This window comes from Mercenaria mercenaria, chromosome 5 (genome assembly GCF_021730395.1).
Source record: "Mercenaria mercenaria strain notata chromosome 5, MADL_Memer_1, whole genome shotgun sequence".
NCBI lineage: Eukaryota > Metazoa > Mollusca > Bivalvia > Venerida > Veneridae > Mercenaria > Mercenaria mercenaria.
Genome location: NC_069365.1, coordinates 39,536,730 through 39,564,311, shown reverse-complemented (window position 1 = coordinate 39,564,311; position 27,582 = coordinate 39,536,730). Strand labels below are relative to the sequence as shown.

Genomic DNA, 27,582 nt, shown 5'->3' with positions numbered 1-27,582 from the left:
AGTATAGAATCATCCCTTAACACAATTACCTTAAAGAGACCTCTTATGCCTATAAAGAGCACTGATCTAAGACCGCAAAGCAGTAATATTTTTTACTTTTATATAATGCATAAGCATAAAACATTGTCTCAGTTTTGTGAGTATGGGTGAAATATTCCTCATATAAGCCAGTTACAGATAAGCTGAAGTGGGGTTTGGGGCACTCTTACCTTTACCCTAGACTTACTGAACAACAAAACAGTTGAGGTAATAGGCAATGGTCCCATCAAGCTTGAAGCGTCCTTCAGTAATTGTTCAGACACTGCAGTATTTAGGTCACAGTGACAATGACATTTGATTAGAGAACTAGAACAGAACCTCAGTGGCTTTGAGCTCTGCTAGTGGCATTATACGAGGAAGCCACCAGCATGATTCATCTGTCTTGCAGAATATCAGTGGCTATACCCACTTGTCTAAAATAAATCATGTAGAATATACTTGGTTCTTCCTCTATCGTGTTAAAACTTCGGAAGTCACTATACAACCTACTATTCATCGTGTTGGACTTGCTTAAAAACAAAATGATAGCGGTCATCGTTGTACAACGCGTTTTGGCAGCAGTACGTCCGAGCGTTCTCCAATTATAGAAAACCGTGTTGAGCGTCAGTCACTTTGACCGTTGACCTACTAACACTTAACAATACCGGTCAGCTACAGATCACAGACAATTAACTCTACGTCTGATGGCCACAGTCTCTCAAACTCAAAATTTTTTCATGGTTCATTTTTATGAACAATCAGGTGCTGCCATTTTCTTAAAAGGTCTAAATGTTTTGAAGTTGATCAGAAAATGTATACAGCCGTCACTTTCAACTTGACTTTTGCTTTTGACATATTAACCCCCTAAGTACAGTTTCATTCACAAGCCACAATAATTAACAACAGTGGTTATTGATTGGAAACCAAATGAATGTTTTACAGAGATGGACCAATGAACAAACAACGCAGTCACAATTTACAAAAACTACCCTGAAGGGGTCATAAAAATAAGCAAAATAAGTAAATGTCTTCATCGCTTTTATTTTTTATCTAATAAAATACAATATGATAAATACATAACCATGCATATGTATACAGTTTACTCATTAAAGATATCCAGTGACCTGGAAAAGTTTTTCAAATCACCTTCTAATGGCCTGTTACATAACAATGAAATAATAAAGTGTTACTAAATACAAATTTTACTGACATCAGTAAAAATAAAATAGCCACCACAGCATATTTAATTTTAATTGTCTTAGCAATACTTCACCACTCCGCTTGAAAAAAGGTGTTTTTTTTTTTATTATTGAATCGCACATTTAACCCAAAAATTTCAACCTTATACAGAAACACTGAATTTTAAGAAGTGTAATCATGTCTTGTAAAGCACAAAAAAATAGTAGTTCATAAATTGCAGTATTTGCAAAATTTAACAATTTTGTTGATATTTAGACAAACACATTGCACCATAAAGCAAGGAAGCCTAAATAAATGGAAGCAGCTTTTAACAGTTATATTAAAATGTTCAAAGTCAGAAAGCGTTTTCATTATGAAATATGAAAGAGGTTTCTTTAAGTAGCAAGTATAGTCATTTAATCAGGTTTGATAAGGAATGTTTCAATGGAAAAAAAAATGATTTTACATAAGAAGGAATAGGATTGTCTTTTAATTTGTAATACATCTAGGCAAAAAACATTGACATACGCTACTGTTTTCTTAATAATTATCATCAGCAATCTTTTCATCCACTTTACTAAAGTTACCCTACATGAAATGGCCTTAATTCCTTCCATGATATTTGTTTCTGATTTTTTAACACTATTGTAACTTTAAAGTTTCGTAATGCCTTTGTAACATTGGGAATATAAATGAAACAAAAAGAATATTCTTCAATTCGTTACCAGAGGTCTCTTACCTTAGAGCAAAAAGTTGTTACATTTTTCTTTATGTCACTGTAGTTAGCTACATTTTGCACTTGAGTACCAAATTTTACTTCTATCTATCCTTAATATAGTTTGATTTACTTGCAGGAATTTGTCTAATTTATAACCTTCCTTGGAAATTTCTGATTCATAACTTCAAAAGACATATTAAAGTCTTCATTCGGATAACAGTTTTATTACTTTGGAGCCTAGAATTTAAAGCACAATGGGACTTTCCACATACTGATTAAAACTGCTACAACAAATTAGGCACAAAAATATATTGCTTGTTTCCAATTACGTGACTACAAAATACAAGGTCAGTAGATCATTAATGCTTTTTTATATTATTCTTGTTTTCACAAAGGATAAAAATCCTGTGAATTATATATACTAATACAATATATAATGACTTTGTATTTCATTGAAGGGCCTCTGTGGGCGAGTGGTTGATGTCGCTGACTTCAAATCACTTGCCCCTCATCAATGTGGGTTCGAGCCTCACTCGGGGCGTTGAATTCTTCATGAGAGGAAGCCATCCAGCTGGCTTACTGAAGGTCGGTGGTTCTACCCCAGGTGCCTGCTCGTGATGAAATAATGCACGGAGGGGCACCTGGGGTCTTTCTCCACCATCAAAGCTGTAAAGTCGCCATATGACCTAGATATAATTGTGTCAGTGCAAAGTTAAACCCAACAAAATAAAATAAAAATGTTTTTCATTGACTGTGTTATTTGTTATGAACATATGCTTGATATCCATATATAAAACGCTCACCCTTTATGGCCTATAAGGCCTCAGTGACTTGACAAAAGCTGGAAATATCTGAATGACATTCAAGTGAAACTGAACACAAACACTTCTAGGACTGGCAACAAAAAAAAAGGGTTAATCAGGTAATTGGAAACAAAAACTATTTTATTTTTTGCCTTATATGAGAATATTTTCAGGTATGCTACAAAGTTTTGGAGATTTAAACACTAAGATTTCCCCTTTATTTTCTTTACTATGGCATCATTTTCTTTCTTCATCTGTTGGTAGTCAGCAGTGATTTTCTCCAGGTTGGCTAGCACCTTTTTATTGCTCTCTGTCTCTGTCTGAAATGGTTTAAAACATAAATATTGATTTTTTTTCTTATTGCCTCTGTTTCAATTACACTGGCAAAAGAAAGGTATTATGGCAACTTTTCCAGTTTTAATGACGGGGGAAACCAAAGGTGCACCTCCAAACAGTAATGACATTAAAAACTTAGCCACTAGTCCTCAGAATAATCAGAGAAATGTTACAACAATATTTTAGAAATTCAAGAACATTCTAAATAAGGAGCAGTTTTCTAAAGCTACCACATGTAAAGGACAGACCAAAGCAAACTAAAAATCTATTTGAAAATACTGTTTTCTTTCAATGGGGAAATTACATGTTAAAAACAATTCATGTTACAGAGCAGACTTGCATCATACTAAAGACTGAAAATAATGCTGGCAACTTTGCTATCGATAATTTATGAGACATTTTCTTAAGTCTCACACTCCTGGAAATAATTCTTTAGAACAGGTCTACCTGTTTTTCTTTATTAACCCAATTCTCTATCTACTCGTAACAATGGGCCTTTTTGGTAACTTTGCAGCAGCAGAAATGAACCCAATTTGTGTTATAATATATTGTGAACAATTATTCTTTCAAAATAAAGAAAGGTATGATCAACAACTAAAGAGCAACCCATTTATCTAAAGATAATTCAATAACAAGAGGGCCGTAAAGGCTCTAAGTTGTTCACCTGACCTTCACCTTGCTTCTGACAGTTTGTTGTACATCAGTATACATGTAGTGGTTCATGAGAAGAAGTTAAGGCAGTCTGAACGACAGCTAAATCCCCCGCCACTGCTATGGATAGTGAAAGGGTAAACCTCTGATTTTAGCTGTGACCTTGACCTTGAACTGACATGGCTCACTCATGAATTCTGCACAACGTCTTGATGAGGTGATAATTTGACCCAAGTTTCATGAAAATCCTTCAAGGGGTTTAGGAGATACAGAGCTGAAACCTCTGACCTTCAGTTGTGACCTTGACCTTGAGTTGACATGGCCGACTCATGAGTTCTTGATGAGGTGATCATTTGACCAAAGTTTGATGAAAATCCTTCAAGGGGTTTAGGAGATACAGAGTGGACACCAAATGGACACTCAAACCTTCTACCCTTAGTTGTGACCTTGACCTTGAGCTGGCATGGTTGACTCATAATTTCTGCACATCATTCTGATTAAGGTAATCATTTGACCCAAGTTTTATAAAATTCCTTCAAGGGGTTTAGGAGATACAGAGCGGACACGAAATGGAAGGCTCAAACCTTTGACCTTCAGTTGTGACCTTGACCTTGAGCCGACATGGCTGACTCATAAGTTCTGCACATCGCCTTGATGAGGTGATCGTTTGACCCAAGTTTGATGAAAATCCTTCAAGAGGTTAAGGAGATATAGAGCAGACACAAAATGGAAGGCTCAAACCTTTGACCCTAAGTTGTGACCTTGACCTTGAGCCGGCATGACTGACTCATGGGTTCTGCATATCGTCTTGATGAGGTGATCATTTGACCCAAGTTTTATAAAATTCCTTCAAGGGGTTTAAGAGATATAGAGCGGACACAAAATGGAAGGCTCAAACCTTTGACCCTGAGTTGTGACCTTGACCTTGAGCTGGCATGGCTGACTCATGGGTTCTGCACATCGTCTTGATGAGGTGATCATTTGACCCAAGTTTTATAAAATTCCTTCAAGGGGTTTAGGAAATATAGAGCGGACACAAAATGGCAGGCTCAAACCTTTGACCTGGAGTTGTGACCTTGACCTTGAACCGACAAGGCCTACTCATGGGTTCTGCACATCGTCTTGATGAGATGATCATTTGACCCAAGTTTGATGAAAATCCTTCAAGGGGTTTAGGAGATATGGAGCGGACACGAAAGTGTTACGGATGGAAGGACAGACGGACGGAAGGACGGATGCAGACCATTCCTATAATCCCTCCGCCACAGCGGGGGATTAATTAAATGATTTTCTGTTTCAGGCAGCCTCTTAAATCCAGTCAAGCAGACTATTTGAGCAAAACTGAGATAAGACCATGCAAGGATGCTTCTGAGCAAGTTTGGTGAATGTCCATCAAGCAGATGAAACGTAGTAACTGTTCTTTGAAGGCTTTTTATTTTTATCTCTTGCAGCATATAATAAATCATTCGAAGTTTTTTCAATGCTTAGCGCCAGTACCTGTGCAGTCAAGTGCAACCATTTGACCAAACGTGAGAAAGGTTCATGCTACATCAAAATTTGGGTGTAATTCTGAACAGCAGTTTCAGAGGGAGGAGAGATGTTCAAGTAAAACTGTGGATGACTTGAGGCCAAACCACCAAGCTATAGAGTAAAAGCTCACTCTGAACCCACTGATCTGGTGAGCTCAACATGTCTGCGTTCTAATTATCATATATAACACTATTATCAGTAACAAACCTGGTCCTCAAGTTCCCTTATCTCTCTCATAATGACTCCAGTTTCCTCCACTGTCTTTATTAGTAACTCACAACTCTGTAATTACATAAAATATTCAACCACTGCATCACTAATTTCATCAAGTGTAAGTCCAATAAGGACATACTAATTTATTTTAAATTTTTGAGAACTGCCTCATTAGTGCAATAGGTTCCAATCTGTATGTTCTCTATGGTAAGTGACAACACGTCCTGGGGTCTTTCATCCTCCACTTCTGATTTACCTGAATAAGTTACCAGGTACTTATATAGAACAGGTATATTTAGCAAGGAATCCAGCAACAATGGTTATTTGACCAATGTATATAACTGAAAACACTGTTGAAAGTAAAACAGAGAGTAAGCTGAAATACTTTATTTTATGAAGTTGATCAATAATTTATAAAACTAACCATGTAACCATCATTTTCTAAGTTATCACTGTACTCAATTTTTTCCAGTAAATAACCAGGTTGCATTTGTATGCAAAACGTTTCCATAGTTTATACTGAAGTCAGTGATCTTATTCCGCTCAGCCATGTTAGAAAGACAAACTCACCTCATGTAATGCTGCTAGATATCTGTAAGCTTTCTTTACTGACTCATCTTTCTTTGCATCCTGTCAAATAAGAGTCTAACATTTATCCACTGGATATTTTTTTTATAGAAAAATGCTGATAAAATATCACATATAATACAGTAGAGAATTTTTATTTTTTTTTTACCCAATTTTGCTTTACTGATTTAGGTGGGCTGGATTTATAACTATTTAATGAACCATAATAAAGTATATGTTGCATTGCTATTTTCTATGCAACAGATTTTATCTATGTTCCTGATGTAAAAATGTCACAATTCAGTTAGATATGCATTTTATCTCTAAGATGAAAAGTGAAACACTTTTCACTTAATTTATGAGAGTTTTCTTATCTACCAATCAATGCTGACAAAATGTGCTGTTGTACACACAGTTTTACTATGTAAACTGGTTAAATCACTATCAATTTCATTTCAAGTTTTGACAGAAAACAGCCATATTCATGTTAACCTTTAGCCTGCTGGCGGCAAGTGGTTCTGCCTTTGAGACCAGTGCAGACCAAGATCAGCCTGCACATCCGTGCAGTCTGGTCATGGTCTGCACTGTTCGCTATTCAGTCAGTAAATTTTCAGTGAACACCCCCTTGAATGATAAGTGGTAATGCCCAAATTGAATGATGGACCAGTCCATTTTAGAAATTTAGCATGCTAAGGGTTAAAGGGACTAACCCAAACATTTTAGGTGAAAAATAATACCTCTCAATAATTCATTAAAAGTGAACACTCTAAAAGTGACTAGTTGTACAAACTTATTGACGTAAGATTTTTGCACGATATTCTTATGAATGACCAAAATTATTATGTAAAAGGTAGTAAACTGTTGCAATGCTTTTGAAATATTGCAGAAAATTTACATTTTCTTGCATTTTTAACAATATCTTCCTTTTATTTTCACCCACTATCATTTTTCAATGTCATATATACATTATGCCCTTTTCTTGTATCTTCGTGCCCCCTACTTATTCCCCCATTTAAATCCCAAAATTAGGCAAAATGCATTCAAAACTGTAGATATGATATTGAAGATAAGCCTTTTATCTTTATCATGCAAACTTTTTTGTTTGGATATCCTAAACAGTCATTGTGAAATCTCAAGATGTTTCCACCATGTGTGTAACCTAAGTCATGGCTGCCATTCTCCTATATCATCGTGCCACTTGTGTTATTTGGGTCACTTATGTCATTCAAGCATGGAAATTTTCCCCTTCGATGAAATTATGTTAGGAAAATTGGCAATGACCTTGGAATGAAACTGTCAGAAGTTTTGGAAATGAAAATTTGGATATTTTAAAAATAATTGCATTGTACTTGGTTTCTTTGTAAGCAGCTACACATTTTCAATGATAGATATTTAATTAATTTGGATTAAAGGCAAACTACATGTTTTTTTATGCATTTTGCCTTCTTTGTTTACGAAATACCATGTGCTTATTATGTTAACACAATTTAGTGACGTCAGAACTTTTGCATGAACTAGCAGCTTGTGTAAATGACAGAGGCACGAAGATATAGGAAGGCACGAAGATACAGGAATTGGGGATATATGCGGAACTTGGTAGAAATGAACATGTTGAAAAATTTCACCCAAACTGTGGGTGAGTAACTTTAAGAATTCCTGTTTATTTATTTAACTTTCTAGAGTTATTTTTTCTTTGAATTGGCTTCTTGCTCTGATCACATATTTTAGCATAAATAAAATAATAGCTTGTATTACCAAATCCACAGTATTAAAATAACTGAACTGACTTAAAGTAAAATGCATAAGAATATATACACTTACTCTGAATATAAGCTCATCTGTGACAGTAAACTGTCTGTCCAACTTGCCGGATAATTGGTTAATTTCTTTCTGAACAGTCCTAGTATCTACAAGCACCTGGTAATCAAAGATATACATCCATCAGTCACATCACTTTTATTGCTTTTGATGTAAATATAGAACAGTTTTTAATTCCTTGTTATATAAACATTTACTAAATAAAGCCGAATATGCAACTCAATGGTCGTTGTAAACTATACAGATTAACCTGCCTTAGCGGCCACCTGTATTAAATAACAACTTGTTTTTAGTGATCAGTCAGCTAACTTCCCAAACTGACTTTTTCTCTAAGTTCAACTTGTCTTAAATAGCCACCTGCCTTAACCAGCCAGATTGTGTTGCTTCCTTGAGTGGCTGCTTAACACAGGTATGACTGTAACTAAAAAAGCTTTGCTGAGAAAATTGGTCACCTCAACTTTTTGACGCGTTCATGATACATCTGACAAAATGGAAGGTATTTGGTACAGAAGTTACCAGTCATATGAATTTATAAACAAATATGAAAACCTTTAAATGTAATGACTTTTACCTACGAACTTAAATTAACAGCAATATCCCTTCATAAAATCTAAATTTTGATTTTGTTCAGTTTTAAGTCACGCCCGTACAATTCTAGAATATAAGGCAGTTTTCCGAAAATCCCAAATGAGGTTAAACAAAAGCACGGGTGAGGTAAATGTAATTGGAGGACTGCAACCATCCATCCGAAAAGCCTCTAGTTTAATCAAAGCAACTCTGCTTCCTTTACTGAAAGACTGGAAAGCCATCCCGTATATGTTCATCTATATAATACCTTATCAATTTCCATCTTCTGTTTTTTAATATTGCCAACAATCTCCATAATACGCTTTGTGTAGGCTGATCTGTTCACATCTTTGGTCATTCTTTCATACTCTGAATTCTAGAGGTAAAAAAACAACACATGTATAATGTTCTTGACTATAACCCTTACCATGCTGGACACGATAGATACTGCCTTTGCGACCAGTGTAGACCAAGATCAGCCTGCACATCCGTGCAGTCTGATCATGGTCTGCACTGTTCGCTATTCAGTCAGTAAATTTTCAGTAAACATCCCTTTAAATAATAAATGGTACTACCGAAATTGGAAGATGGACCAGTCCATTACAGAAATTTAGCATGGTAAGGGTTAATATACTGAACATCATTCTAAATTATGTATTCTTTTCAACACTCTATGTTCTAGACTTACAGTCTTTCTTAACTCTAATCCTGCTAAGTTTCTAAAATGGACTACTCTATCTTTCAATTTAGACATTACCATTTATAATTCACAGGGGTATTTACTAAAGATTTTCTGACTGAATAGCGAACAGTGCAGATCATGATCAGACTGCAGGATGTGCAAGCTGATCTTGATCTGCACTGGTCGCAAAGGCAGATACAATTGCCGCTAGTATGCTATGAGTTAAAGGTCCAATACTAAGGGAAGTGAACATTTTAATTTCTTTTAAAAAGCACAGAAACTATTTAATTTTATTGGAAAATGAAAGTTGGTATGTAGAAATTCGAAATAAATCGCAGTATATGTACAATTATTTTTCTATGAAGTATGAAGAAAGTTAAAAAGACCTGGGGGGTCATTCTGTTGATTCATTGAAATTTCAACATAATACACATATATTTCTTTGAGTTCCAAAGACCTTCTGTAAATTTTGACCTGCCAATCTTCATTATTTAGTGTCTTGCAGAAGTCTATGCACTGGCTATGAAAAAAATTGCCAACTCACTTTCCCTTAGTAATGGACCTTTAAAATGACAATAATAATCTTGTAAAAATACCTTAAGACAAATACTGTAAATTATTTAATTTTCTGGGCATAAAATATCAAGGTTTCAACCAAAAAGGCTCTCAAAGATAGAAGAAAAAATAGATTGGAATTTAAATCATTAATCAGGATTTAATTTCAAGAATTAAAAGAAACAAAATATCCAAGAAAAATAAGTCAACCCCACCAATAATAATAATAATTTCACAGTAATGAATTTTATACTTAAACGTAAAAATAGACAAGTCTTAGCAACCAAGCATGAAAATAATGACTTTTGCCCTGCAAAACATCTAGTTTTATATATTTTCATGAGATAATTTACCAGTTGTTTAGCCAGCTCCTCTTTAGTTCTTGCCTCATCTTGTACTTGCTTCATCTTTTTTCTGAACTCTTTAATTTCTTCCAATTTGATCTGTGCTTCAGACTGAAATAATGGAAAAAAAAACATGCTGCAAAACAAAATTTTCCTATTGTAAGTTCTAGATACAGACTTCTTCCTCCATCATCATTTGAATAAGAAGTACCAATAACTCACATTAAAAAAATCATGAAAATATTTTTACTTAATGGAAATAAATGTTTCACTCCAGAGTGAGAAGCTCTAAAGCCAAAGTTCTATTAACACGAGCATGCAAGTTTAGACAGCTTGACAGTCTTCTATAGCTCAAAGGTAAGTGCACTTGTTTCAGAAGCTGATGATGTTATGTTCAAACCCAACCTGAGGCTAGACTCTCCATATAAAAATATCAGTTTAAACCAAGCTCCCATAATTATATACGCTTTACATCCTGCATGATAAAGAACCAAGGGGAACTACTGCATTGTAGCATCTTCTGTATCTAAACCTAAACTGACTAGCATTCTTCTAGCGGAGCTTCCAGTATAAGTGAACCAGTGGCAACCACTAATAAACTCTAAAAAGTACACAAGGATAACCAAGCTACTCACAACATAGCTCATGATTCATTTAAACAATAAATCATCAGTGAATGTGGGCAACCTGCAAAAAGGCTGTATTTTAGTTCGCTCAAAAGTGTCTTTAACAAGATATACTTGATTGAAATACCATACCTCAGTTTTTGAACTAAGTTCTTTTAAACTTCTGAACTGGTCTATCAGAGGTGCTCTATGTTTCTCCCATTGACTTGCTAAATTGATTAACCTTTGTGCACTAGAATCTACAACAGACTGAAATAAAAAACATTAAACTTTACACAAAATACCATTAATGCTAGAATTGGCATCATTAAAATTCAATTATCATAAGTGAGTTGTCCTTTTTTACTTTTACTATTGAGTGTAATCAAATATCGACGTGCAAACTCTGTACATTGCTCTGAAGAGTTTCAATTCTAATTTTCTCCACAACACATTCTAGCAACACACTAAACAGCAGTCAAATTTCCTTTTTCAACCAGGTATAAATAAGAATTAGATATAGGCACTTCTTAGAAACAGCCAATCAAATTGACAATACCTGTACCTATTAAATGGCAGATTTGTTCCAAAAGATACATCAAAATACAGGTATCTTTAGATACACAATGCAACCTCACTAGAGCAAACACCATTAGGAGGTGTTTGTTGTTTACAGCTTGTTGCTCTAGACATTTTAATTTGCTATGAAACTGGCTGCCTTTGTATGGAGGCTTTTGATCCTCAAGGGTGATGTTAGTAGAGGCTTTACTGTGACATAAAACCCCGATTTTGTCTAAAATCCTTTCTGCTTCTATATACTGTCTCGATTTTTTTATCTCACTTCTATTTCATTATAAGACAGATCTGATAGTCATATTTGTGCTATTATTTACAATTTCTACATTTCTGTTTTGTTGAAAATAACACTGCATAGAATTCTCAACTGTTTTCAATTCAAGTCATCCTTTTCAAGAATATATGCAGAACTAAAACTACAGCAAGTATTATCCTCAAATGTCGCTCTTTTCAAAAATATTTGTAATATTAACACATTTCAAAAATCTTACATACTTGTAATTTAGCTATATTGTTCTCGGCATCGGGTAATAAATCTAAAGTTCTCTTCTTCACTTTATAACCGTCTTCTTTCTCGGCATTTGCTCGATTCTGATTGGCTATTTCCTCTTCCATTTGTTGAATACTGGCCGTAAACTTTTTTACTTCAAGGTCAAGGTTTTCTAGACGTGAGGTTAGTGTGTTGAGTTCCTCTTTTAGAGTGTCAACTTCCTCTTCTCTTTCTTTCTGCTTTTCCTTTAGGAATACATCATATACATTGTATATTTTAAACCTGTATAAATATCAGGATTTATACTTTTTATACTCAAGTAGAGATTCTAGGACTGAAATGGAGAATGGTGTCTCTTGCAGAAGGCATGTAAGGAATACATTTCAATTCAAATTAGTACGATAATGTATAGCTGGAAATTCATTTATTTAAAATCATATCTTATGTACTGGTGGACAGGAACAGGTCATAAAAATATAACAAATACTGTTACTGGTAATCCTAAAGATATCCATTCCTTCAATTCGATTTTTAAATGCTTATTTTCACTTTGGTGGCAGTACTTCAGCTGAGAAATCCAATACTATATTTTAGTGATACATTGGATTTCTGCACGTCCACTTTATGTAGACTTTACCAATATCTACTATGGTCTTACTTTTTGCACCTGTCATATATGTTTTATATTTTATATTTTCTAAAAAAGCCATGTTCACCTTTCATACAGGGAAGTGAATCAAACAAATCATTAAACTTTTTTCAAAAGATTCCAGTCATTACCATACCCTCTCAAAGTTCTGTTCTACTGCATTTTATCAGATAAGACAATAAACTTACCTCTTCCGTCTGCCCTGCAGGACCTTGTACTGATACCTCAGATATAGCTTTATCTTCATCCTGTCAAAATATCAATAAATAGAAAATCAAAACATCAGACCCTCAACCCTTATCATGCTGGACACGATTGATTCTGCCTTTGCCACCAGTGTAGATCATGATCAGCCTGCACATACGTGCAGTCTGATCAAGATCTGCACTGTTTGCTGTTCAGTCAGTATCTTTTTGGTAAACACCCCTTTTAATTGTTAATGGTACTGTCCAAATTGAAAGATGGACAAGTTCATTGTAGATAGTATGATAAGGGTTAAGAGAAAGGTTACCATAATTAGTTTCTAGACAATACATTCTGCTTTCTCAAAATTCTAAGAACCACATTAAAACACCAATCACTCAGATTACACGTACTGTACAAAGGGACGTGCTAAATGCTCATGTTATCCATGGTTTCATGTCATCCAAATAGAAAATAGACAGAAAACAGCCGAGGACCATATAACTTTCTCAAGTCTAAGTGAATGAGCTATTTATGCTTCAGGAAACAAAATTTCACTGTATTTATAAAATTCTGTACTATTTTGATTATTAGTGATGTTTTTGCTATCTTTATGTGAAATAGCACACAAGCCATACAGTCACTTCCTTGGAACCAGTTCATTTAAAGGTTTATAATTTAATCATTTTCATCTTTTAAATATAATTAAAACAGTGTAATATATTTCCAGCATTTCTATACATAATACAAAATTAAATGTAATATTTAATTTGCAGAAATAATTTCAATCAGTCTTTTAAGTGTACCATAAGACATAAATAACAAGCTGATGTATTTACCTTAGCAAAAAGCAGTTTTTCAGTATGCGTGAAACGCGATCCTTTTGTTTTGGCAGCACCAGATCCACGACCACTAATCGAGGCAAGAATCTGCTGCAAGTCCTGGGACATTCCACTTCCAGCCGCAGCCTCACTTCGCTGACGATCTTGTCGTAACTGATCTGTGATACGTTTGTGGATTTTTTGACGTTTTCTGTCTCTATATTCCTACATATGAAAGATACAAAATATTTAATGCTCTGTATGTTTTAAAATAGTAACAATTTTTAATTTGAACAGTTTTATACAAAAATTCATCATTAATGCTGCATATTTAAAATTTTGACTATCCTTACTTTCTGCTATGCAGTTGAACAAAGTCAAAACTAAAGCCATGATGAGTTTTAAGGATACAAAATGTGTAAAAAAAAAACAACCCAAACCATCATAGCAAAAATATGGACAGTAAGAAATGTATAGTTTTTTCAGCCATATTAAATGCTGATATGTCAACATGTTGTTGCTACAGAAATTTGGTTTATTTCAGAGGTTCTAACTGGAGAAAACACAATGCATTCTACCTGGAACAACTGATACGGGGACTGGAAACAGGCATTTATCTTATCTGATGCTGTCGTCCAATCGAAACGTATGCCGTAGGTTATTCTGCTATTACTCAAACACTTACGTCTTACAGTTTAACTCGTCCTTTCAGTGAAAATCTGGGAAAGCATTTGTTGAATTTTTTGTTGAAAACAAAAGTTCTGCCATGAAATTATTGCCTGCATCTGTTTTTAAATGGAAAATATCTACATTAATGTTACTTTTCGCCCTGTGAAAATGGCTAATCTAGACTTGTCTTACCCAGAAAAAAAGATGTCGTTTTTTACATGATATTTGCCTTGTTGATTCAGAGTATTTAGAATAAAAAAATTAGGACATATTTTAATGAAAATAGCAAGTCAAAACTGTAAACTGTTGCCTGAAAATATTTGTTTATGATATTGCTCTGTTCTTCACCATTTAAATGCGTGTTAAACCTAGATGATTTTCTGCAGTTTTATCTTAAAGTTCGGAATACTAAATGTAACTTCGTTGTTGGCCTTTTTAAAAAAATATTGTTATTTTAATTTAAATACATTGTATTTTTCACACATCAGTTTTAAGATTAAATTTATTAAACTAATTTTTGGAGTTTAAACAACAATTTCGTTTGAAACATTCCCTACGTTCAAGAAGAATGTTTGTTTCTGTATGTAGAAATCTGACATTATAAACAATAATTATAATTATGGCTCTACAAGATTAAGAAAAGTGTCAGCTTTCTGTTATTTTCCATTTTTTTTATTCAAATCCAACAAAAATCGGCCCTTTGATAAAGGTTTGAAGTTACGTGGTAAAATATTTCTTCAGGGAAGTGAGCTCGAGTTAATTCATAATAATTAAGCATATCACCACATGCAGTCGCATGCTGTTTTTGCTTCAGAATCCCTTTAGATCAATCTCTGATCATCTAATTATCGCCACTTAACATGTGACTGGTAAACCCTTTGAACAATAAGTGTTATAGCTCCATGATTAACATGAGGTAATATGCTAATTACGCGCTAATCGATAGTGGCGAAAACAAAATTTTGATCGCTAACGACTGGTCGATAATTACAGGTATGGACGACAGCATAGTACAGATAAATGTATTGATTTATACGGAGTTTCTACTCCCCGTATTAGACCTTCCTGATTCTACACTCTAAATTAGGGAAGTTTCCACTTTTGGTAAAGAATAAACATTACTTCTTTACAACATTTTATGTCATATTTTTATCACTGTAAACACAAACAAATGACTTCTGAATATGTTGCAAGTGGCCTACTTCCATCAAACTGAGTGAGAAATGCCATTTTGTACAATCATCCTAGGTCAAAATTTTAGGGAGAAGTGATTTCTCCCTTCACAGAATTTAGGGAGAAATCGTAGATTTTAAGGAGAAGATTAGGCATAGTATTCAGTTTCCCGCCTATATATCCACTTTCTATGAGTCTTGCTATAACTTATAAACAGTAATTATTTAAGGAAATTGAATTTTGCATTATTATTTTCATGAATTTCTAAAAAAAGTACAAACTGAGCTATGAAAAAGTCGCCTTTAAATTTTTATCCGAAATTTACACGTCCGAAACTCGTAAATTTATCAGGAGCACGATCGAAACGCTGTGAAAATTTTCATTCATGTTTCGAAACTCGTGCTTAAATAATGCCTGATTCTTGCATCAACTTGTTCAGATTTATACATTTAACTGATTTATTTATTAATCTTTTCGAAAATAATACAAAACTTGTAGATATTGGTGATCTTTTACAATATTTTGTACGGCAGTTCAGAAGTCCGCGGGGATTGTTTTATATCCACAGCGCCCGGGCAATTCATTTACAGAAATTGGCCGTATCTGAAATAATTTTTGAAGTAATTTTTAATAAAATCGAGAAATAATATACAATGGATGCATAAGATCATGCACTCGTTAAGTTTATCGGCTTTTTTATCGGCTTTTTACACGCCAATTGAAAATTTTCAAAATGGCGGCGGCTTACAATATTATTGATTAACTACAGTGGGATAATAACGCTATGATTGGCTGAAGTTTGACAGGCGAGTAGGCGGGGTTGACCATGGATTTATCGGTAATTTAACCTAGAATATGCATCAAGTTTTACCACTGAGTAAACAGATTACAGCACTCTGAAAAACTCGGTGATTCGGATTTCGCCCAGAGGCGATAATTAGGCGAAGTGGCCGACTTTACAGCGACGATATCGCTCAAATCGCCTTGTAGGATGATCCCTGTAAGCAAGGCAAAGTTTGTTCTTTCAGCGAGTAGTATGGACCTTTCTTAGCATCTAATACAGTTGTTTTCTTAACCAGAACAAATTTCATTTTACACTCTTTACATGTATCATTAGCCATAAATAGAAAATAAATCATACAATTTATATATTACCCTGAAGAAGACTCATGAAAATCAAAACGTCAGTTATTTTTCAGCAAACAAACCTTAAAACCATCCAGTGTTGATTGTTTGTTCAACTTTTCCCACTTTTTATAGTAATTTATATATTAATTTAAAATCAATTTTTCAAACAAGAGACCACAATGGACCTTATACCTGTTGAGACAGTCTGGAAGCTAGACCTGACTGGTTCCATTCTGCTTCCCATTCTTGTTGTGCTGTGACGTCTGCTGCGTTTGCCTCAAGTAGAGATGGGATAATGTCATCGTGGTCTAATGTTTGGCAGGTTATGTATGGAAGACTAGACTGGTAATAGGACTTCAATGCTGTAAACATTACATAAAACAATTTCATACATTCTACCAAACCACATAAATTTTTTTCAAGCAGAAATATTCAATCTGATCATCTTTCTCTTATAATTTTTATCATTAAATGTTGATTTACATCTATTATATAATATATCTAATGTAGCTAAAATATATATAATAATTGCGTATGTCGAGTTCCAGTCACAAATGAAATGTCATCTAGCAATTGCTGTTTTTTCTCTCCATTTTTTCTAGAGGCATAGCATTATACATATAAATGTGTGTACATATACATTTATTAGTGTGTAGTATTTTGAACCTAAAATAAAATACTGTTTACACACACACAGACATAGAAATGAAGTGTAGTTATTACTGGTATTGATATTTTCAAATATGCAACATGAGCATAACATCTCTTTAGAGAAAAGATCTTTTCCACTGAAAAATGAAATTTTCTTCATGCCTGTGTTCATAATTTTCTTATAGAAAATTGCCTGGTTTTAGAAATAAATCCCCCAGATGCTAAAAAGTCTCAGAATGCATTACCTAAGAAGTTATCATCAATCTATTATACTGTGGAATCATAAATTCTTGCACACCGGACTGGCGTTTCCGGTGATTTTACCCATGCCGGCAAAACCCATCTGGCACCCCCCATGCCAGAAGACTCTCGTGCTGTTAATGACAACTAGTGGTTCATGCACTGATAATATATTGTTTAGGTAAAATACGAAAGAAGCAGGTACCTTGATAATTTCTCTCCGTTCCTTATAGTATATTTCTCGATTCAAAATACGTTAGTTTACCGAAAGAACACAACGTTACGCTACAAACGATAAAACTAAAGTGGGACTTTGTTATTGTGCGTAACGCAAAACATCATGACGTCACTTCTGCTTACGGACGTTAATTTCCCGCGCTCTACTATAAGAAAGAGAGCAGCAAAGAAAGTATTTCGACCTGTTATTTGTAAAATACGGTATGCAAGAAAAATAATCTGCCAGAATAAAATGCTAACATGTATACGATATGCAAGAAAAAATATCAGACATGTGCTTACGAATCGGATGGAAATATCCGTCCCTCAGCCACCTGCGCATGGGTGGTAATTCGGCAAGCCTCATTACCGCCCAATGCGCAGGTGCCCTTGGGACGGATATTTCTATCCCATTCGTAAACACATGACAGATATTATTATTCTCATGGGGAACCATCATGGATTTCTGAGTTGCATAAAACCATGAAATTCAATCCCAATGAACAAGTAATATTCATTTTATCTTAAAAATTTGAAATCTATTAATCTTTATCCTCATGAAATTACTATTTAGGTAAAAAAAATCAGAAAATATGTAGTTAAAGTTTTGTTATTGTTTTTGTGAGAACCATTTTATTGTAAACTTCTTTGGTTGAACCCTTGGGTGAGGTAACATGCATACTTTACCTTTTGGTATTTTCTTTGTGAGATCAGCTGAACCCTCGGGTGATGTTAGGTGCATGGAATGGAAGTGAAACATACAGCATGTGCCCTGAAATAAACAACAAAATTACTTCTGTTATATCTATGGCTATTAATAACAATGTTTTTTCTTTGGTTGGATTATAAGTCACACTGACTCAACTGAAGTCACAAGACTATTTTCTGACTTTCAGTGCTGGAAGAACCTGGGAGTTCCTCTGTGCATCATTTCAGACAAGGACAGGCATGGGGGTAGAGCAGACAAGGACAGGCATGGGGGTAGAACAAACAACTCTTCTGTACTGTAAGCTATCTGGATGGCTACATCACATGAAAAAATTCCCAATCCCTTGCAGGGCTTCAGCCAACAGCAGTGACGGACAAGCAATTCAGCAACCTTACCTACTCTGCCAACGAGACCAAAATTTTTTAATGAAGGGGTTGTGCTTAGCACAAATTCACTCTTAAACAAAACCTCATCTTTCAATAATTTGCAAACATGTGCTCTTCCATCTTTGATATAAGCATGTACCAAATAAACTCTGTTAATAAGAAATACACATAAATTTGCTATTAAAGGTAAAATAAACTCCAGAAATAAATATCAATAGTCTTTAAAAAATATTTTCCATGAACCATTTTTCTGAAGTTTAGAAACATTAGTAAACATTGAAATATATGGAATGAGTCAAAACACCCCTGAAGTTTTTCTTTCTTTGCAGTAAAAGCGATTAACCCTTACCATGCTTGACACAATTGGTTCTGCCTTTGTGACCAGTGTAGACCATGATCAGCCTGCACATATGTGCAGTCTGATCATAATCTGCACTGTTCACTATTCAGCCAGTACCTTTTTGGTAAGCACACCTTTTAACAGTCAATTGTACTGTCCAAACTGGAAGATGGACAAGTTCATTATAGAAATTTAGCAGGGTAAAGGTTGAAACAAATGATTCCTACATTACAAATTCAGAGAGATGATAAATATCCAATCTAGTGTAGCAAAACTAAGCATAGTCTGAACAAACCTCTCTCTGCCAAGTTGGAGGTTTCCCTCGCCAGGTAATGCCCTTCTGTTTGAGGTATGCTGGTACCCATGGTGATGACAGTTGTCTAGATAATGTGTTGGCTATACTTCTCTGTAGTAAAACTGATGACCCTGCATCATAGAAAGTAAGCATATTCAAGGTTATAACCAGAAAATTTGTAAGGAATGTTGCAAAAAAACATTTTGAGATGCCAACGGCATGAGGAGTTTCCACCAGAAATCTATTTGTTTTAACCCTTACCCTGCTAAATTTCTAAAATGGACTGGCCCATCGATCAATTTGGGCCATACCACTTATCATTCAAAGGGGTGTTCACTGAAAATTTACTGACTAAATATCGAACAGTGCTGACCATGATCACCCTGCACAGATGTGCAGACTGATCTTGGTCTGCACTGGTCGCAAAGGCAGAATTACTTGCCGCCAGCAAGCTAAAGTTAAAAATGACTCATTTAGCCCATTCTGGTGTATTTCAAAGTGAAAAAAATATCATATCTACAGTATACTCCTGAATAAACTGCCATGGTGACACTGCATTTTGCAGAAGTAGCGTGTTTATTTTGGGGACCAATTACATAAATTTTGAAAGTGACTATTGCTATAAACAAAACAGAATGAATTAAATTTAAATGTTTTTAAGTATTTAAAAAGGGCAGGCATTTACACTATACATAAAAAATTTATAGGTTATTATTATCTTTGTATCGAGAAATACGCACGAGTTCTGCACGAGATCTGCACTGGAAATATTGTTAATACAAAAAGTTTAAAAAACCAGTTTAACCTCTGAAACATCTACAAGCACAAAAATCAAATACCAGTATTTACCTAGAGTTTCCTCAGTAGTCTCTACAGTTTCTTTTGGAAGTTTGTCAACAAGGAACATAAATATTTTTCTGATGTCTGCCTCACTGGAGTACAAAAAAGTCTGGTAGCCAACATCACCACGGTAACCAAGTTCCTACATATCCAATGAAATACATGAACATGTATATACATGTACACATACATTTAAAAGCTGACAGTTCATATTTGAACGGGGGTCTTGATCTTAGCATAACTGATGTCATTATCTATGTCTTACTATTTACATTCAAAAATATACTGACTTATATAGAAAATTTTTCCAACATTCTTAAAATTTCTTATCAAGTCAGATTTTCTCTTTCCAGTTAATATGAATGATGCTATATGGAATTTAATTAAGATTCAATAAATACATGGAAAGTTGATGACAAGCCATAATCATAATTATGGTTTATCTAGAATGACTTGCTATGTCAGATTATGTAACTACCCATCTGTTATATAAAATCGGAAAGAAGAGCATCAACAGGAAAATAAATGTATCTCCTTGATTTTAAATTATCATTACTGAAAGTTTCTTGGTAAAAACTATTTCAGATGATCTAAAAATAAATTTTACCATAAATTCACAACATTTTTTGTATGTTTTCTGGAAATATTTCTACATGAAATTGCCTTATTAGTTATTAGCAGAAGAACTCCCACAGGCTGTTACACAGAGGTCACATTGGTTCAAAATTTTAAGCTTCACTCCGAGTGCAAGAAAACAAACAAATGAAACATACATGTTTATTCCCTTACTAATGCCCCTTTTGGCATACATGTACATTTTGCACGCGGGGGGACTATCAATATTTTTACTAGATATCAACAATTAATCAAACTTCAAATTAATGAATTTTAACAATTATAACACAACTATAGTGCTGGTATTCACTAATACCTAAATTAACTTATTCCATTTTTTAAAAATATGATGGAGTTAATTAGGGAATATACAGTAATTATTATAGAATATTTTACATTAAAAAATAGATCCCCATGAATAAAAATGAGCCATTTTCATGCAATTTTTACAAATTGCAGAGTGACCCTTGCTTTAACTGTACTAATATCTTGAAATAAATTACCTGTAGGTGATTGGCGAGTGTGGTTCCCATTCGGAACTTGGCAGACATTGCCTGAGGAAGGGTGTTTGGTAAATCCACATCGCCAACTATGGTCTTAATACATCTTACAGCACATGCTACTATAACTTCTGTTGAAAACTCTTTTAAGCTTTGTACTTCATCATCAATATCACTGTAATACAAACATTATGGTTTTCTGGGTCTTTTGTAACTAGCAATGTAAATTAACAGGCAATGTAGTTATTCATTGTTTAACGGTAACACTGAAAATAAATGCATTCAACTGATGATTTTTACCCTTATCCTGCTAAATTTCTATAATTAACTTGTCCATCTTTCAATTTGGATAGTACCATTAGCTGTTAAAAGGGGTGCTTACCAAAAGATACTGACTGAATGGCGAACAGTGCAGATCATGATCTACACTGGTCGCAAAGGCAGAATCAGTCCTGTCCAGAATGATAAGGGTTAAATTAGATCTTTATAAAATACAAAACAATCCGTTTCTCTATATTTTTGACTTTAAGTCTTCTTCTCAGGAGAAATAACAAAATAAATTGCTGATGTATAACATTTTGGCTGAATACCAATGTTTTTATTTCAATGTGAAATAATTAATAAATCATTAATAAGCATATTCTTTATAAACTGATATTAAATCATAAAACATCTTTTTAAAAAATATTTGATATCTGTCAGAAAAAAAATCTGCATTTTTCTTAAAAGTGATTTAATTTTAGAAAGTCTAAGAAGATATTTTGATTCTTAGAAAGTTTAATCAAACAAAGTTTACAAGATGTTCATTAATTGCATCCAATAATCATTTATTTCTTTACTTTTATTTCAGTTATAGCAAAATTATAAAACACGATGACTAAACACTTGTATTTGATACATTTTAGCTGTGTAGGAAGAAACTCTAAAATTCTCACCTCACTGACTGGATTAACTTTTGGACTTACTATATTGTATTCATATTGCTACAATACGAATACATATTTAAAAGATAAAGATGAAAAATACATATTTATTACAAGCTTGCTAAACAGAAATCAATTTCTAAAATAATAGTTGGTTGGAATTTAGATTAAGGTAGGAGTGTATTCCAGCTTTAATATAACAGTAAACCAACCTATATTTTAGAAAAAATTTTTTTTAAAAAGAATTGTTTCATAAAAAAAACCCAAAAACAAAGATATCTATCCAAAAGACATGATAAAGACTTCCCTTAAGAGATATGATAACAAGGTCTCTTTAAAAGATGTGAACACAACTTTCCAAAACAGCCAAAACAGGGGCCTGTTGTCTGTCTGTGTGTGGGGTGGTGGGGGGGGGGGAGAGTATTAGCTATGTATTTTAGTATCTGAGCAAAAAGTAACAGTCCTAAAGACAATTTAAGAAGGAAAACTGCATCATTTGAAAGAGCTTTTCTGAGGGGAGGAGGCCTATGTACTGCCCCTATTATGAAATAAACTCCCCGATAGGCTTGTGTTGGGTACCTATAATTTGGTCAATGCTTCTGACATTCTACTTTTTCAAATAATTAAGTCACACACTATTTGCCTAGCAACTTACTTAGCATTGATTTAACCATGTCATGCAGTTGGACTCGGCAAACCCTGTTCAATTCATGACAGATGATTCACTTAAATTGGTAATGTTTCCTGTAGCACCAGCCTAGACTGTATGCTGGGGAGGTAAATATATCACTTTCCATGGACTTGGCTGGAAAGAAGTTATTCAATCCATTTCAGGTTGGGACTTTTGTCGACTTCCCACTCAAAAAAAGAACCTTTATCTCTGCCATGCAAGCTGGTACATCACATGGTCAAATTCTGATACTGATAGGTAACCTTAGCCTGGCTCCCTGGCTGCATGGTTATTTTTTATATAAATACAGGAAACATTTTGTTAGAAAATTTTAAGCCTCTAAAATAGCACAATTTTATCTGACCTATGTTTGGAGCCAGGGGCAATAAAAAATGTCAATGTAGAAACAACCCTCTGGAGTTACTTCCCTCTTAATGAAGAAAACTGATATATGTAAATAAGAACAAACATAGGGACGGGAGCCAGTCTAAGGTAACCTGTTTGATGCCATTTTTGCGGTAATAAGGGAAGAAATGAATAAAGGGAAGAAGAACAGGGTTATGTTACAATTATTTCCTTTTAACTTAGTAAACCTTTTCTTAGCAAATATTATATCAAACAGAAAATCATTTCTAGCTCACCTGTCACATAGTGACAAGGTGAGCTTTTGTGATCACCCTTCGTCCGTTGTGAGTCCGTCCGTGCGTCCGTCCGTCTCGTCCGTGCGTCAACAATTTCTTGTCTGCATGATAGTGGTTTCATTTATGATTTTATTTTAACCAAACTTGCACACAACTTGTATCACCACAAGATCTTGGTTCCTTTCTTGAACTAGCCAGATCCCGTTACAGGTTCCAGAGTTATGGCCCCTGAAAGGGCCAAAATTAGCTATTTTGACCTTGTCTGCACAATAGCAGCTTCATTTATGATTTGATTTTTACCAAACTGGCACACAACTTGTATCACCATAAGATCTCGGTTCCTTTCTTGAACTGGTCAGATTCCATTATGGGTTCCAGAGTTATGGCCCCTGAAAGGGCCAGAATTAGCTATTTTGACCTTGTCTGCACAATAGCAGCTTCATTTATGACTTTATTTTAACCAAACTTGCACAAAACTTGTATCACCATATGATCTTGGTTCCTTTCTTGAACTGGCCAGATTCCGTTATGGGTTCCAGAGTTAAGGCCCCTGAAAGGGCCAGAATTAGCTATTTTGACCTTGTCTGCACAATAGCAGCTTCGTTTATGACTTGAATTTAATCAGACTTGAACAAAACTTGTGTCGCCATAAGATCTCAGTTCCTTTCTTGAACCGGCCAGATCCCATAATGGATTCCAGAGTTATGGCCCCTGAAAGGGCAAAAATTAGCTATTTTGACATTGTCTGCACAATAGCAGCTTCATTTATGATTTGATTTTAACCAAACTTGCACAAAACTTGTATCACCACAAGATCTTGGTTCCTTTCTTGAACTGGCCAGATTCCTTCATGGGTTCCAGAGTTATGGCCCCTTAAAGGTCCAAAATTGGCTATTTTGGCTTTTGCAGCCATATAGAGACTTCATTTATGGTTTTATTTGATACAAACTTCCAAAATATCTTCAACAAAAATAAATCTTGGATTCCATGACAAATCAGATCCATTCGTAGGTTCCAGAGTTATTTTATATCTGATTAACTCCCCCCTGATTGTAACCAAAATGGATTTATATCAGTAAGTACTTACAGGACTTATTTGAAATTTCATTATTGTCATTAGTTGGACTGAGCCAATGAGGGTAGATAACTATGGTCTGATTTTATGTCAAATTACCTCCCTTTATTTCAAATTAAAATGGGTATATCTCCGTAACTCATGAAGATACTGATCTGAAATTTCATTTATGTCAACAGATTTATTTGGCAGATCCTTCTTTTGTTAACTTACAATCTTTTTTTTTTTAATTACTTCCCTTTTACGTTACTATAAATAGCTTGTTTTTGTAACTTTTTTATTATTTGGCCGTAGGGAAAAACCGAGACCACTTTTCTGTGGTACAACATGGATGGTACCTCCAATTTTTAGGTGTATTTTGACATATCTGTATCTTGTAAGAATTTTTTTTCTTTTTGGTTTAATTTCTTCCCTTTGTTGTTCCTGTCCTTTGGACTTAGATATTTTTTCTGAGGACCTTCTTGTCCTGAAGTGCAATGATAACAGGTGAGCGATATAGGGCCATCATGGCCCTCTTGTTCTAGTTCTTATTTACTTTAAAATTCATAATTTTTCTGGTACATGTGACCTTCACTTTGGTCAAGAGAGTTTATTCTAATTTCACTGTTCAGCACATCCTGCTTGATAAAGTGCTTTTTTAAAAAATGTAGAATTTATCAGACCCCCATATTTAACAAGAGCTGTCCGTAACTGGCGTAAGACAGCGCGCTCTACTATTCGGTGCTTTGACAGTAAAATGAATATAATTATGTCTCAATAAGAGACCTCTACTTTAAAAGGAAGATTCACCAAGGGGCATAATTCGATCAGAAACACAAATTAAAGTTATTGGGATTGTTACTACACATGCAGATGATGATGATTAAGATATATTTTGAGTTTCAAGTCATTATCTTATATAGTTCTAAAGTTATGTCCAGAAAATGAAGTTTGTCAAAAACTTTAAGTATGAAAGGGGCATAATTTGGTCAAAAATAAATATCAGAGTTATGGGGATTGTTACCACACATGCAGATGATGATGATAAAGATACATTTTAAGTTTCAAGTCTTTATCTTATATTGTACTAAACTTTTAGTCTAATGTTATATACAGAAAGCGAAGATTGCCAAAAACTTTAGTATGAAAGGGGCATAATTCTGTCAAAAATACAATCTGAGTTATGGGGATTGTAACCACACATGCAGATGATGATTATAAAGAAACAGTTTTAATTTCAAGTCATTATCTTTTAAAGTACCAAAGATGTCTATAAATGAAGCTTTTGAAAAAATTTAACATGAAAATAATTCCAAGTAGATCAACTTTGTGACCTTGACCTTGGGTATAATGGGCCCAGCCCCTGCACATTGTTTGTATGCTGAACAATGCTTTTGTGAACTTACAGTAAGATATAAGCAATAGTAACAAAGATATGACAGAAAAACAAAGATTGTCGAAAAACTTGAACCTTAAAAATAACCTAAGTATAACACCTTGGTGACTTTGACCTTCAACTCGACCTTCTAAAATAGAAAAAATTCTGAATTTTCCTTTCCAAAAATAAATGAGTCCTGGAATATTGGTAATTCATGGATAGATATGATTCTTAAACTAAGGAAATGATTTGTGTCATTTGTATCCAGCTACAAATTGATTTTACTTCTACAATAAACTATTTACACTTTCAAAAGTTGTTATTATTCCTGATGAAATTATTTACAATATTTTATTTCTCTATGCACACTATGACAGCCAACTAAGAGAAATAAAAGTGGCTCAGAAGTTTGGCTCAAAAATGGCTCTAAAGTGGCTCCAACTTTTTCAAATTGGCGAAAAGGTTGGCGACAAGTATGAAAAACACAGAGGAGGCCCTGCCTTGGGTATAATGGGCCCAGCCCCTGCAAATACTTTGTATGCTGGACAATGTGTATCCGAAGTTACAGTAAGATATAAGCAATAGTAACAAAGATATGACAGAAAAACAAAGGTTGCCAAAAACTTTAACCAAGAAAGCTCATGCCGATGCAGACGCTGGGGCGAGTAGAATAGCCCCCCTATTCTCCAAATAGTGGAGCTAAAATATTATTCATGTGTCAGACATTTACAATTATTCATTCTAAATTTAAAACTGTGGCAGTGTAATTTCATCAAATATTTGGTCAACACACCGACTTAACTTTGTCAAATGATCGGTGAGGACATTTAAAAATAATTAGCCTACTTTTTCCCAAATTTTTAAAGATGTATTTCAAAGTAGGTCAAATTTGTTTCCTATTAGTAGCACATTCTGCACATTATTGTTCCTGCAAAAATCAGTAAATTCGGGTGATTCGACCCAGGCTGATTCGGACCAAATATTTTGGCTAATTCGGACCACAAACTTTGATTTAAGAGTCAATAATGACCATATATTTTGGATGATTCAGCAATGTTCAGGAAATAATGTTGATTATAGGGAATTATCTTGAAGTAAGGACATAAAATATACACCGTTTGTAAACAAGCAGGTAAGAAGTTTTGACAAGCTAAAATGCATCATTTATGCATTGAAATAAGCACTTTAATTATTCTTTGCATCAGAAATTAAACTTAATACTCATAAATGTTATTTTTACTCATGATATTAGTGTCAGGAAAACTTAAGCCAAGTAAATTTGGGCCGAAAAAGCCATGGTCCGAGTCAGCTTGTATTCCTTTATTTTAATTACTTAGTTGTTCTGAAATTTTATAGTTTCCAACCTGTAAAGTTTCATCTAGTCTAACTAATAGGATGTTGAGGAAAGCATGAAAATATTTGAGAAGTAGTTGTTAGATTTATCAGGTAACAAACACACCCACCGATATTCAGTACCACAACAAGCTCGATATTGATATGTTCTTAATTTCAAACGAACTGACAATTAGATAACGTACGAAAAGACGTTTAAATTAGTAAATCTGCATAGTAAATAGGAGTATTATATGCAAAAGTACCAGTTAATAGACCGCAAAGAATGCAAAATAATATTATCAACTTCCTCCATTTTGACCAGTCATGTGACAATATGATCATTTTGATTAACTTTGTTGGATAATTAGAATAATATTCCGATACGCCTTAAGTGCGAAATAGAGTTTTGTACGCGAAAATGAGTCATATTTATATAATGATTCATTTTTTCAACACGGTATGAGAAATTTGATTAAATTACAAACCTAAACGAAAGAAATATGTTAAATGAAAA

At 34.2% G+C, this 27,582-nt stretch overlaps 1 protein-coding gene across 1 annotated transcript; it reads right to left on the bottom strand.

Moving 5' to 3' along the window:
* Window positions 1–1,039: 1,039 nt before the first annotated feature.
* On the bottom strand, window positions 1,040–27,483 carry LOC123556947 (coiled-coil domain-containing protein 22 homolog). Its single transcript, XM_045348054.2, has 16 exons — window positions 27,332–27,483; window positions 21,071–21,242; window positions 19,962–20,094; window positions 19,113–19,243; window positions 18,070–18,154; window positions 16,468–16,637; window positions 13,324–13,530; window positions 12,490–12,549; window positions 11,658–11,897; window positions 10,740–10,856; window positions 9,991–10,092; window positions 8,669–8,776; window positions 7,837–7,932; window positions 6,019–6,078; window positions 5,443–5,517; window positions 1,040–3,038 (listed from the first exon to the last, which is right to left on the bottom strand). The coding sequence occupies exons 1-16, from the start codon at window positions 27,379–27,381 to the stop codon at window positions 2,922–2,924; spliced, it is 1,923 nt and encodes a 640-aa protein (XP_045203989.2). The 5' UTR covers window positions 27,382–27,483; the 3' UTR covers window positions 1,040–2,921.
* Window positions 27,484–27,582: the final 99 nt, after the last annotated feature.